Below are 13,790 nucleotides of genomic sequence, written 5' to 3'. Positions count from 1 at the left end.
CTCCGGTTTCCTCCCACATCCCAAAAACATGTGTGGTAGGTTGATTGGCGACTCTAAATTGCCCATAGGTGTGAATGTGAGTGCAAATGGTTGTTTGTTTGTGTGTGCCCTGCGATTGGCTTGCAACCAGTTCAGGGTGTACCCCGCCTCATGCCAGAAGTTAGCTGGGATAGGCTCCAGCACTCCCGCGACCCTAGTGAGGATAAGCGGTTCAGAAAATGGATGGATGGATAGAAGTATAATTTGTATTTATTATTTATTGAGATTATTTTTGTCATGGTTTTCTAATTTATTTTGTATTTAATCTATTCAAATGTAGAAAAATACTTAAATTTAAATTAAGCAGTGGTTATATTGGAATTTAAATATATATTTCTTTACTGGTTTTATTGCAGTTTTTTTTCAGGATTTCCGAATATATTTTTGTAATTTATTTTATTCAATTGGAGAACATTCTTATTTTTAAAGTTACTTTATATAACCCATTGGTTATTAATAAATGGGTCAGTTTTTCTCATACCTCCTGTTGCTGATTATTGTTCTCGGAGTAATATCACTTCATCAAGCTTTTTGTAACATTCAATACTACACAATAAGTAAAGTATGCATGATTATTGCTGATATCGGATCGGACTGATATTGATATCAGCCAAAATTCAAGGCTGCAATATCTTATTGAAAGTGAAAAAGTTGGATCGGACCTGAACTGGTTGCCAGCCAATTGCAGGGCACATACAAACAAACAACCATTCGCACTCACATTCACACCTACGGGCAATTTAGAGTTGTCAATTAACCTACCATGCATTTTTTTGGGATATGGGAAGAAACCGGAGAAAACCCACGCAGGCACAGGGAGAACATGCAAACAGGCGGGCCCGGGGATTGAACCCCGGTCCTCAGAACTGTGAGGCAGACGCTCTAACCAGTCGTGCACCATGACACCCCATCAACACATATCACATACAAAGATAATATAAAGTTGTGGGGCTTCACAATAATTCCTCGGTTGAGTAAAGGACCCTTTTTAAATTTTGTATTTTGTTATTCTCCATGCCTATGATGGACATCCAACTACAACCCCAATTCCAATGAAGTTGGGACGTTGTGTTAAACATAAATAAAAACAATACAAGGATTTTGAAATCATGTTCAACCTATATTTAATTGAATACACTACAAAAACAAGATATGTAATGTTCAAACTGATAAATGTTATTGTTTGTAGCAAATAATCATTAACTTAAAATTTTATGGCTGGAACACGTTCCAAAAAAGCTGGGACAGGGTCATGTTTACCACTGTGTTACATCAGCTTTTCTTTTAACAACATTCAATAAGCGTTTGGGAACTGAGGACACTAATTGTTGAAGCTTTGTAGGTGGAATTCTTTCCCATTCTTGCTTGATGTACAGCTTCAGCTGTTCAACAATCCGGGGTGATGTCGGTTTTTGATGCAGTGCCACCTGAGGGATCGAAGGTCACGGGCATTCGATGTTGGTTTTCGGCCTTGCCGCTTACATGCAGTGATTTCTCCAGATTCTCTCAACCTTTTGATGATGATATGGAGCGTAGATGATGAAATTCCTAAATTCCTTGCAATTGTACAAAGCCACGCTGTTGTGACATGTGCAGAATGTGGTTTGGCGTTGTCTTTCTGAAATAAGCAGGGGCGTCCATGAAAAAGACGTTGCTTGGATGGCAGCATATGTTTCTCCAAAACCTGTACATACCGTTGAGCATGAATGGTGCCTTCACAGATGTGTAAGTTACCCATGCCATTGGCACTAACACAGCCCCATAGCATCACAGATGCTGGCTTTTGAACTTTGCGTCCATAACAGTCCGGATGGTTCTTTCCCTCTGGCCCTGAGGACACGACGTCCACAATTTCCAAAAACAACTTGAAATGTGGACTGGTTCGACCACAGAACACTTTTCCACTTTGCATCAGTCCATCTTAGAGCTCGGCCCAGAGAAGCCGGTGGCGTTTCTGGGTGTTGTTGATAAATGGCTTTTGCTTTGTATAGTAGAGTTTCAAGTTGCACTTACGGATGTAGCGCCGAAATGTATTTACTAACATTGGTTTTCTGAAGTGTTCCTGTCAGTTTTTGATCCAGTGTCGCCTGAGGGATCGAAGGTCACGGGCATTCAATGTTGGTTTTCGGCCTTGCCGCTTACATGCAGTGATTTCTCTAGATTCTCTGAAACATTTGATGATATTATGGAGCGTAGATGATGAAATCCCTAAATTCCTTGCAATTGTACATTGAGGAACATTGTCCTTAAACTGTTCGACTATTTTCTCACGCACTTGTTCACAAAGAAGTGAACCTCGCCCCATCTTTGCTTGTGAATGACTGAGCAATTCAGGGAAGCTCCTTTTATACCCAATCATGGCACCCACCTGTTCCCAATTAGCCTGTTCACCTGTGGGATGTTCCAAACAGGTGTTTGATGAGCATTCCTCAACTTTCTAAGTCTTTTTTACCACCTGTCCCAGCTTTTTTGGAATGTGTTGCAGCCATAAAATTCTAAGTTAATGATTATTTGCTAAAAACAATAAAGTTGATCAGTTTGAACATTAAATATCTTGTCTGTGTAGTGTATTCAATTAAAAATAGGTCGAACATGATTTGCAAATCATTGTATTCTGTTTTTATTTATGTTTAACACAACGTCCCAACTTCATTGGAATTGGGGTTTTAATTTTGATGATTTGTTTTTCTTCCTTCATCCGCTATAACTGAGCTGTCACACCCATTATTTTTTCTGTTCACAATCACAGGATGAAACAGTTAATAGGCTGTGTGTATGGCACAGAGTAAGCTAATTATTCCTGCTGGATATCCTGGCCCCTCTTCCTGGCTATTTAATACCCTTTGGAGATTAAAGTCACCGGCCTTTTGGTCTGGGAGTAAATAACATTGCACAGGTTGTTACCGTTGAAGTTCTTTGCAGGCTGAGCCAATAAGCATCTTGTTTTTCTCATGAATAAGAGATTAGATAGCTTCAGGGGCTAATGAACACTAAGAATGCGGCAGACGGCAGTTTCAGGGATGAGTTTGTACTGATCAGCAAGTATTGCTTCCAATTTGGAAGATGCTTAACTGGGCTCAAAAATATAGATCATACCGAACGATGTCTTTCAATGTGGTGGTCCAACCAGTATGTCTATGTTTCAATCCATCAATCAAATCCTTCATTGAGCTATTGAAAAAATTGAGGATAATTCCATCGAAAGATTAGACCACTTTCATCATTCATTCATTCATTGATCTTCCGTTCCGCTTCTCCTCACTAGGGTCGTAGGCGTGCTGGAGCCTATCCCAGCTATCTTCAGGCAAGAGGCGGGGTACACCCTGAACTGGTCGCCAGCCAATCGCAAGCACTTTCATCATAATCATCTCATTTCGAACACTATCCCTTTCTCGACACTGGTCAACTTTCAATTTTTATTGATTTACTTTTTCCCCCACAAGGAAGAATAGAAAGTCAAACTGTCATCAACATAAAATCTTGGTAGCCGTGTAGTCAATATTTCAATCGAACACTTTAACAACAGCCATACTGTACAAGTGTAACAGTGGGGGTAAAATCATTTTTGGATTAAATGTTGCAAAGTAGCCAAAAAAAAAAAAAAAAAACACACAAAAAGCATGCCCAGCATTAATCTCTTGAGGTCTTCCAAGATTTGCTGAAGTCTCACATATTTTAGGGGGCTGAAGTGAGTGGGCATTTAGCATCAATCCCATGTTTTCCTCTGTCCAGAGTCCTTGAATAAGACACTCTCTCCATTTTCTTTTCCTATGTCATTATTGTGTGAATGAGCTGTTCTCGCCATAGTATCTTCCATCATCATTAGATGAATGAAGAAAGTGTACTATCGCTTTGTGACAACCTCTACAGTAGGAAGCCGCTTCATAACTGCACTGCCCAATTACATCTGCAGGGTGTCTAGTCTTAACAACTGTCTCTATCTCTGACTCACTATCTTTCGGTGGAAAGCTCCAGAGAGGTTGTTAGTTTTACACCGCAACCCCATTATAGCACAGCCCGCTGGTAATAATATGACTCTGTCAGGTTATTGTGGTTCACTGCTGCCTCTTGAGTGGTAGGTAACCACCTTAAGACAAGACTTACTGCTATGAGCATTTTGAGATACTGAGAACTGACCAATCTATTTAGGAGCAGAAGTGTAAATGGCACTTGATACTTACACGTTAAGTGGCTGCCAAGCCGGCCACTGCGCCTTCATCTTGATGACCGTCAGGACATCATCACCCTACAAAAGCAAGACACACTGTTAAATTATTCAGTATCTCTGGTGAATGATTACATTGAATCAGTGCAACGTATTAATAATACAAAACATTTACAGTCAGTTGCCCTGTACTGAAGTTTAAATAAAACCCTAATAAAAATATTACAGCATCAGCAGAATTGCTTATGCTCTGATTTATTGAATTTCAGTGCAATAAATCTGACAAGTTGCAACAAGCATGGAAGACTAATCCTATTTCAAATTTAAGAGTTTTACTGAAGGCCCACCACTCCTGTGAGGCATGTGAATTTACTGAGACTGGAGGAGGGGGATCTCACAAATCTAACCAAGTTATGAATGGGTGTTATGATGGCCTGTCTGAACTGTCTGCACCGATCATTTACAAGCACAGTTTAGAACAGGGTTTCTCACATGGTTTTACCCCAGGATCCACATCGCAACCTGCTTTAAAACTACAATGCTAACAGTTTTATGCAGATTGTATAACAAAGACAGAGTTGATTCTTTATTATAATTTTTCATCTTCACATTCTCTACTTAAGTGTATTGTATTTTGCATCACCAACTTTACAAGGTGCCTGCCCTTTCCCAGAGACATTCTATTGGCTCTTTCCGAAATGGCTTTATCAAACCCATCCATCCATCCATTTCCTGAGCCGCTTATCCTCACAAGGGTCGCGGGAGTGCTGGAGCCAATCCCAGCTATCATCGGGCAGGAGGCGGGCTACACCCTGAACTGGACGTCAGCCAATCGCAGGGCACATATAAACAAACAACCATTCACACTCACATTCACACCTACGGGCAATTTAGAGTCTTCAATTAACCTACCATGCACGTTTTTGGCATGTGGGAGGAAACCAGAGTGCCCGGAGAAAACCCACGCAGGCACCGGGAGAACATGCAAACTCCACACAGGCGGAGTCGGGGATTGACCCCCGGACCTCAGAACTGTGACACAGACGCTCTAACCAGTCGGCCACCGTGCCGCCACTTTATCGAACCCTTTTATAAAATTGTTTAATTTGTCATGTCAGGTCAGCCTGTTTATTTTCCAATTGGATCAGCTCAACGTAGCATCGTTTTTACACCAAGTTAACTTTGTTAGCGTTACTTTGGGACCAGTCCGAGACCATTTTTTCTACATGGTCACTTGGTTGGTTGAGTTGGCCCACACACCAGTTTGTTAACTAACAAACTCCACCCAGGGGTGAAACAAACTAGAATTTGATTTAAACAGACTAAAGGGAGCTAGTGTGGAAGCCTGCTATTTGGGTTCAGATTAATTCAACAGTAGCAAAGATAATAGTTCTGCTGCACAAGGGAATATTGGAGAGAGAACCAGGTCTGTCAAAAGAACACCACACTGACAGGATTCGGCATCGTCAAAAGCCTTGATTACAATGACAAGGACAATTATTTTACTCTTCTAGTCGCCTCTTGCACAACCAAATGAAATGTCAAGAGGTGATTCAATTGCTAAAAAGGACAAATGTCACATTCTGCACTTTTATGAGACATTTTCGGGTCAACATGTTGCCTTGACAGCAACTTATCAATGTGTCGTACTTTGTCATCCTAGCTTACCACATTCATACAAAACATCCATCCATCCATTTTCTGAGCCGCTTCTCCTCACTAGGGTCGCGGGCATGCTGGAGCCTATCCCAGCTACCATCAGGCAGGAGGCGGGGTACACCCTGAACTGGTTGCCAGCCAATCGCAGGGCACAAACAAACAAACAACCATTCACACTCACAGTCACACCTGCGGGCAATTTAAGTCTCCAATTAATGCATGTTGTGGGAGGAAACCGGAGTGCCCGGAGAAAACCCACGCAGGCACGGGGAGAACATGCAAACTCCACACAGGCGGGGCCAGGGATTGAACCCGGCCGGGTCCTCAGAACTGTGAGGTAGACGCTCTAACCAGTCGTCCACCATGCCGCCCATACAAAACATCAATATGTCATATTAAAAATGAAAAAAACTATTTTGAGGCTCCCTGCTTGTTAAGAATATGGAAATAAAATAATTCTGGACTCCCACAAGTGTTCACAGTTTTCACTATGTTTATCATAAATGGCAAAATGTGTATGCAAGTAATAAATTGGCGTATATAAACTCGCTTCTACTACTTTACACAACTCTGACATGAGGTTTAATGACTTGTATCATACAGATTTATGGACTTAATGACACACTATGCAACACCTCATTACCTTTCTTGCACAGACAGTCAAGCCTCTGATCGCATTGCCCATTAACAAGTATTACTGAGTGACTCCCTTGTTTTTATTAAAACTATTAATATCAAGAAACCGGTGATGATTAAAAATGGAATCTTATACATCCCAGTAGTAAACATCTGGACATAAAAACAACAAAGCAATATTTCTCCAGTTGATTTGCTTTGAATTACTTGGTTTGTTTTCCAATTAAGATTAAAAGAAAGTAATAAAAATAAAATATTCTCTTCATAAAATTTGCGTCAATATCCCAATGACAGAAGACACCACTACAGCCACTGTAGCTTTTTTTTTCCTACATCATTAAAGTTCCCTTAATTAAAATATTTTGGGCTTCATAAGCAGGCATAGACCAAACACATTACCTTCCAACAACAAATCAACAATGTTTACTGTGACTATGTTCTACCTCATAAAGATAAACATAGCCATGATAGACATCTGCTATTAAGTCGATGTAAAAAAAAAAGAAGATGCTTCCTTTGTTTATTTAAAAGCAGATATGAAGTGAAGTGTGCTGATAAACACTTTACCAAAGAGTGATTATTATCATACCTTGTCCTACTGAGGGTTTTTCAGAATTTGTTTGCAGGCCTTCATATAATGATGCAGTTACCCAAATATTTACTGGTCCACGAGACCATATCAAATGTGTTTTCGAGCTGGCCCACTGGTATATGCACTGCTAATACTACAAATCCCACAATGCTTTGCTAGTGTGTTGAGAGTGTGTCGAGACCGGCAAGCTCTCATTAGCAGTCATGAGCAACCATGCTACCAGTCTCCTCAGGAAAATTTACACCTCCCCTTCCCAAAAATGGCTAAATGAATGATGGAAAACAAAAGCTGTCGAGACAGGTGGGAGGCAGATTATCTGTTCATGAAAGTAAACAACAGCACTGTTTATCTTGTGTGGAGAGCCAACGTGGCTGGAACAAAATAATATAGCATACACTTCTTCTACTCCAAAGTAGGGACTGTCAAATAGTAAAAATGATTTTCATTGAAGCACATTCTTATTTTTAGGAGTTACTTTGTTGGCCTTATTTGAAATTTCCATTAGAAAGGAACTCAAAAGGCTAAAATAATGTGTTTTATCTATTTAAATACAAAGCAAATACCGCTGAGGTGTCTTTTATTGCAAATTACATTTCTCATGTGTTTATAATATTCAAAAAAATTGCTTCTTTCCGATTCAGTGTTTAAGCAAAACTTAAGTTGTTTTCAGATAAGGTTTAACATTACATATCTCGAGAGAAGGGAAAACATGCTATTTTCAATAAATATTGAGTTTGGCTCACAACTTTGTCCCAATTTTGAAATTTTGCCCACTGTGAATTTGAGTTTGACACCCCTGTAAAGTGTCAAGATCCAGTTTAGTGTCCAAGGTCACTTCATGGGTCAACATGTGAATCACGATATCCTATCACAGATGACTTTGGGCCAGGGTGAGGTACACTCTGAACAAACAATCCCACATCACGACTATCAATGCAACTCAATGTTTCTGTAATTTTACGTCAATAGCTGCTAATTTTTGTGGTCTTTAATCTTGTGAGTTGTTTTTTTTTTTTAATTATTATTGTTTTTACTTATTTGGTCAATGTATGCTGCTTTTGATCATTCCAATGTTTTAATTTGCTTAGTGAAATTTCCATTTTTTTTGGTCATTTGTCACTGTTTATTTTGGCTTTCTTTAGTTTTGAAGGACAGTAAAGGCTCGTTACTATCGCCCCTAAATTGGATTTTTACTCTCTGTATCATTTTAATCTCCGCATTTCCCCTTGTGTAAAAGCAACGTTGACGATAGGGTACAATTTCAATGATTATAAGTAAGCCGACCTCACTGCTGACATAGGTCTGTACCAATGTCCCTTGCGCTTCATGCTATATGGGTTTAATTATCAGCGTTGCGTTTGTCAATTTAATATAGTGCCAAGTGAATATATCGCTTGGTTGCATTTTCTAAGATTAATTATCAGAAGCTCTGTCTGTATTATTACAGCAAGTGCCAGAATAATTATTTCAGACATATTTCAGACATATTAATGGTAGTGTTTTATTTTTTTACAACGATGCTCCCCGCAAACTGAGGTGACACAGTGACTCCCCACACCTTGATAAACTGCATTCTTCTGAGTGGCCCTGCTGTGGTCCGGTGGAAACATCTGGCCTTTGATGATAGGGAGTTCAGACTTCGAGGGTAGATGTTAATTAGTTTAGGGTCCACGAGGAGTCTCCTTGGGGGCAATCTCACCCTGTCTGGGAATAGGAACAATTGCTCGGACAAGGCGACCCCCGCAGGCGTCGTGAGGAACTGCAATGTTGACCTGGGCGGACTCTCATTTGATGTTTAACCAAGGATAAATGTCTGTTTTGATATTCTGCAGAATTATTCCAAATATATGCCTTGATGTCTGTGTCAGTGTGTCAACTTTACAAACGCAGCTGTGAGATTTTGTTTGTCTTGATTTGACTCCAAGCAGTTTTTGCCAAAATTAAAGTATAAACATTCTAAGTGTTTGATCTGTGTGTAAAGCAAGTACCAAGTTGAGGTTATTTTATATTAATATATGATTTTAAACACATTTTATCAAATTTGTAGACAAGATTCAAGCTGATGGTTGTGGTCTTCTCCGTCTGTCTTCGCACGCCCCTGGGGTACTTAACCCTGGCGCTCATGTGTTTTCGCGCTTGTGTTTTTTTTTTTCTCCTCTGACTTCTTAAGTCAGTCCTTTCTTTGTTCGGGCACACAGCTCGGTAACCGCGGACCGTGGGGATGGAGATCCGGCTCCGTAGCCTCCGTGGAAACCCGCTGCTAAGCCTCCCGAACAGTTGCTGTTCGGCTGCCAGCCAAGTGTGAGTTTTCCGAACTTGCGAACGGTTCCCGCAAATCAGGCGGGGAGAGAGACGATCATATTCTCCAAAGGAGGCGTGACGAACAACCATTTTTCGTCTTCTGCCTCTTTTGTTTTGCTTTATTTTTCTAAATTTTTTCCTTCTCCAACCAAATCTCCCTCCGTGCTTCCCGAGACGCGCCCCGAGAGAGACCACTCCCAGAGGCCAGCTGAGTACGGTCGTGAGTAGACACGGCAAACTTTTGCCAGAATGTACAATATTAGTGCCTAATAATTTCGGGGAAATTACTAGCTTCAGACAAAATCTCAACTTTGTCCTCTCTCTCTCTCTCTCTCTCTCTCTCTCTCTCGCTCTCTCTCTTGTCCAGAATGGACGCGCTAAACACTCGCGTTCCCCACTTTAGCCCAACACACGATGTTCTATTTCCCTTTTCGTATGCATATTTTCCTTCTTTTTACCATTATTAGTGTTATTTTCTTTCTTTAGTTAGACCCCTTTGTGTGTTTCCCTCTAGATCCCTTGTAGATGTCATTAAATATACTATAAAATTCCACTTGGTTGTATTTTGTGTGTGTTCTGAGTTTAAGCAAGCCTCTGTCATCTCGAACTCAAAATTAAATAAAGTGTAGCAACCTTCAGATTACATCACTTTCCCTAAATTTTATCCACTTAAAAAGTGACGCGGTGACCCTTTAATAGGTAAAATAAGTTTTATTTTAAAGAATTAAGCTTAAATTACACTAAACCGGAAGGAACACAGGCGTCACTTCCGGCTTATTCTTTTCTCCTAAAAAAATTAAATTTTTTATTCAACGAATATACACAACAGATGCATTTTTAACCGTCACTTATATTGCATGGATGAGACTCTTGAAAATGTGTCTTTTTTTCCCACTGCATTACAAAGTAAATGAACCAAATACATTTGCATGATTTTATTACGTTAAAATTAAGTAATTGAAATTCATGTTTGGGAATGTGGGAGTAAGATCTGGATCCCGCATTTCTTGACTGTGAGACATATACTTGCTAACCACGATTTCACCGTGCTTCCTTTATTAAAAAATCTGTTATTTTTTTTGTCCGCTAATTTTTGTATCTCCCCAACTGGGTATACACTCACACTTTAATTTGTACAATAAAACAAGAACGCCTAGTAAAGTAATGCAAGAGAATTTGTCACCATCAGCGAGCCATATATTTTCAATAAATTATCTAATCTTAAGCATGATCTTAAATTATGAGTACCAAGGCTGCATATTTTAAGATAATCACATTTCAAAACAGCTTAGCCAAACATTACATCATGTGCTGAATAACAAAGCCACTTTCCTATTTACTGCAATTGAATGAAACCGCAGAACACTGATAATTAATCACTATGTTTTGGACATTAAACAGCTGTGATGGATTTCAAATACATTACACGCTTGAGTACCATATCCATTCATGGCATAGTTTGGGATATTTAATTTTTCTATTATGCAACAACGTTTCAATAACAATTTGATGCAGGGCTGAAGTCTAGCAGCCAAACAATATCCCCACAAAACAGTCCAACATTATATAGAAAGAAAGGAAGATCAGCTACCTGTGTTCCCATCATCAGTAACTAGTGCAGTGCAGGGTGGTTGTTAAGTTAGCCTCCAGGTAGACATTTTGCCTCTCAGTCTTGCTTTGAAGCACTGCTTTAAAACATCTCAACGTAGGATTCAGCGCAAAATCCAATTGAGAACAGTTACTGTGAGCATCTGGTACGGCTGTGGCAGCGTTTAAATCTAGTTGATACATTTATGATTGACTGGAGGCCTGCTGAGACCTTAATTTTGTCCTTTTATATGTGTGATTCAGCAAGGCTAATTATCTGGATATTTGTTGTGACTGGAAGGACGGCGGTGGGTGGGGTGGGGTGGTTGGCTGGGGGGTTGGCATTGGGTCCCTGCGGCCCCCGTTGGGTGGCCGGTTGTCAAGGCGCCTCGGTGGGGACGGCGGACCGCCCTGGGTCCCTCGGTGTGGGACGTGTCCCGTCCACCAGGCTGTTCTCGGGTGGACACCTGGGCCTGATCCCGCCCCTCGATTGATTGGGTGGGGTCCTCAGCCGCCGCGGTGCGGCCACAGCAATTACAGGACACTTCTGTCAGTCTTTGTCCATGTAAAATGGTATCAATTTGCTTGCATGTATCTGTAGGACTCTTTCACTGGGTGTGGGGTCACGCACTTACTGCAACAAACAACTCATGAATATGCAAATCGCTTGTGTATCCCCTCACTTATACTCTCGTGCTGTAGACTTTTATAATTTACATAATTAAAAGCCACCACACTTCAGTTGTACAGCCGGGTTCACGACCCTTGTCCTGCATGGTTCTTCCCCTGTCCTTGTCCTGTTCTATCTTGTCCTGTCCTTCCCTCACAGGCTGTAGCACTACAGCCCCATGCAACACTCATATTTAATGTTTCATTGTTGTAGATAATGTAATGATTTACTTCTCTCATCCTGTTTACAATTAGTGCTTTGTCTTTTGTCTTTGTTTCTCTCTCCCTTCTAGAAACTTTGTTCTGTTCGACTGATCAAGTCTGATTCTCAATAAACCTCAATTATAATACCACAGCGGAAGCTTACATCTGCGTAGCCTGCCTTTCCCATGATTTCAGAAACCAATCATGTTGCAGAGGGGCTGAAGCTGCGTGGGATTCCTCATAACACATACTTGACACACTAGAACATGCAGTTAAGTAGCTATGCCTAAACCCTGAAAATGCATCTTCCCTGGATGCCACGGTTTACAGAACAGCTCAGTGTCATTTTTAAACTCCAAAGCGTGGATGTGACACTGCAGACGAGCCCGCTGCACAGCCGCCGGCCGAGAGGAGCCCCGGCTAGCTTGTGCCTAGCGCGTCTCGCCATGGGAAGCCTCACGAAGACCTGGTGGGACAAATTCCATCCAGCGGAGGTTTGAAGCTGGAATATTTTTGCGGCTCAAACATGAAGGGATGTGCAGGCATAAAGAAAGATGTGTGATATTTGAGTGACAGTTGAGTGGGGTGTGGTTTCAGCACATTCAGAAGACACTCAACATTTGAGAGTGTAGAGAGGACTTTTATTTAAATTTGGTGATTTTAAAAAAAATCATTCAAATATGGCAGGGGCCGTCATAGTGGGCGACTGGTTAGCGCATCTGCCTTACAGTTCTGAGGACCTGGGTTCAAAGCCGGACTCGCCTGTGTGGAGTTTGCATGTTCTCCCCGTGCCTGCATGGGTTTTCTCCGGGTACGCCGGTTTCCTCCCACATCCCAAAAACATGCACGGTAGGTTAACTGAAGACTCATAAATTGCCTGTAGGTGTGAATGTGAGTGCGAATCGTTGTTTGTTTATATAATGCCCTACGACTGGCTGGCGACCAGCCAGTCGTAGTGTACCCCGCCTCTCGCCCAGAGTCAGCTGGGATATGTTCCAGCACGTCTGCGACCCTGGTGAGGATAAGCGGTATGGAGAATGAATGAATGAAATATGGCAGGGTTGTCAAATTGTGACAAATTTACAAGACATTTATTTCAACTTTACAAGGGCTTTAAAGCAATACGTGTTCATTTTCATGTGTGTGATTTGTGTCCACTGCACTTGAGTTCTTTATTGACACAAAGGCTGATTACATGCATGCTTGTGCATTAATCGCCTTTCCAACGCCTACCTTATCCCGCACCGAAAGTCATTCTGAGCTTGCACGTGTGCGTTTTTGTCACTAAGACAAAGCACTCTCGGGCATCACAGTGGATCAGAGATAGCTAGAGGGCAAAAGACTCATGTCAAACATTTGAAGGGTGATGTAAGAGGTGATTGTACTTTTATGACCTTCATCTTTTCTCGGTCCATTAAAACGAAGTGGATAAGTGAATAGTGCATAACATCTTTCCAACAATAATGGAACCAAGATAGTCTTTTAATTTGGAAGTCTACCAGTCACACAAAATTAGGATGCATGTACTGTATGTCATGAAGTGACTTCAGTCTAAAATAGTTGGGATTGATTGTCAGTGTCAGATCTCGCTTACCCCAGGCTCCCATGCATCTTAGCCACTAAGGGAGTCTTGACTGGCTCTCAGTTTAAAGGGTTAAAGCTCCCCGCTGTCCCTGCGTATTACACAGTGGACCTTAAACTGGGCCGGGGCTTGCTTGAGTCGGTGTCCAGAGAGATTCGCCGAGGTTCTCACAGCCGCTCATGAAACGTCGGCCCCGTTTAATTTAGGTCGCACCTCGACAGAGTAACCTTAGTAGATGTCGGATGAAACTCTAATCGCACTTCTTTAAAGCTGCTCTCTCTCTCTAACGATCTTTTGCACTAGTTATTGATCTAAGAGGGTGGCCGCCGTCATGTGTGTTGTTACACAAAATGTTA

General features: G+C 41.3%; 1 protein-coding gene across 2 annotated transcripts in view; it reads right to left on the bottom strand.

The window, feature by feature from the left end:
- spon1a (spondin 1a) overlaps positions 1-13,790 on the bottom strand; it is an 83,468-nt gene that overhangs the window by 19,379 nt on the left and 50,299 nt on the right. For both annotated transcript variants that reach the window (XM_061766046.1, XM_061766047.1), the window contains exon 7: positions 4,221-4,285. In XM_061766046.1, the coding sequence (XP_061622030.1) occupies positions 4,221-4,285 (65 nt within the window). The remainder of the gene's footprint in view (positions 1-4,220; positions 4,286-13,790) is intronic.

The sequence above is a fragment of the Phyllopteryx taeniolatus genome, chromosome 2, assembly GCF_024500385.1.
Source record: "Phyllopteryx taeniolatus isolate TA_2022b chromosome 2, UOR_Ptae_1.2, whole genome shotgun sequence".
In the NCBI taxonomy this organism is placed as follows: Eukaryota; Metazoa; Chordata; class Actinopteri; order Syngnathiformes; family Syngnathidae; genus Phyllopteryx; species Phyllopteryx taeniolatus.
Note: the sequence above shows the minus strand (reverse complement) of the source record. Positions and strands in the feature narration are given on the sequence as shown.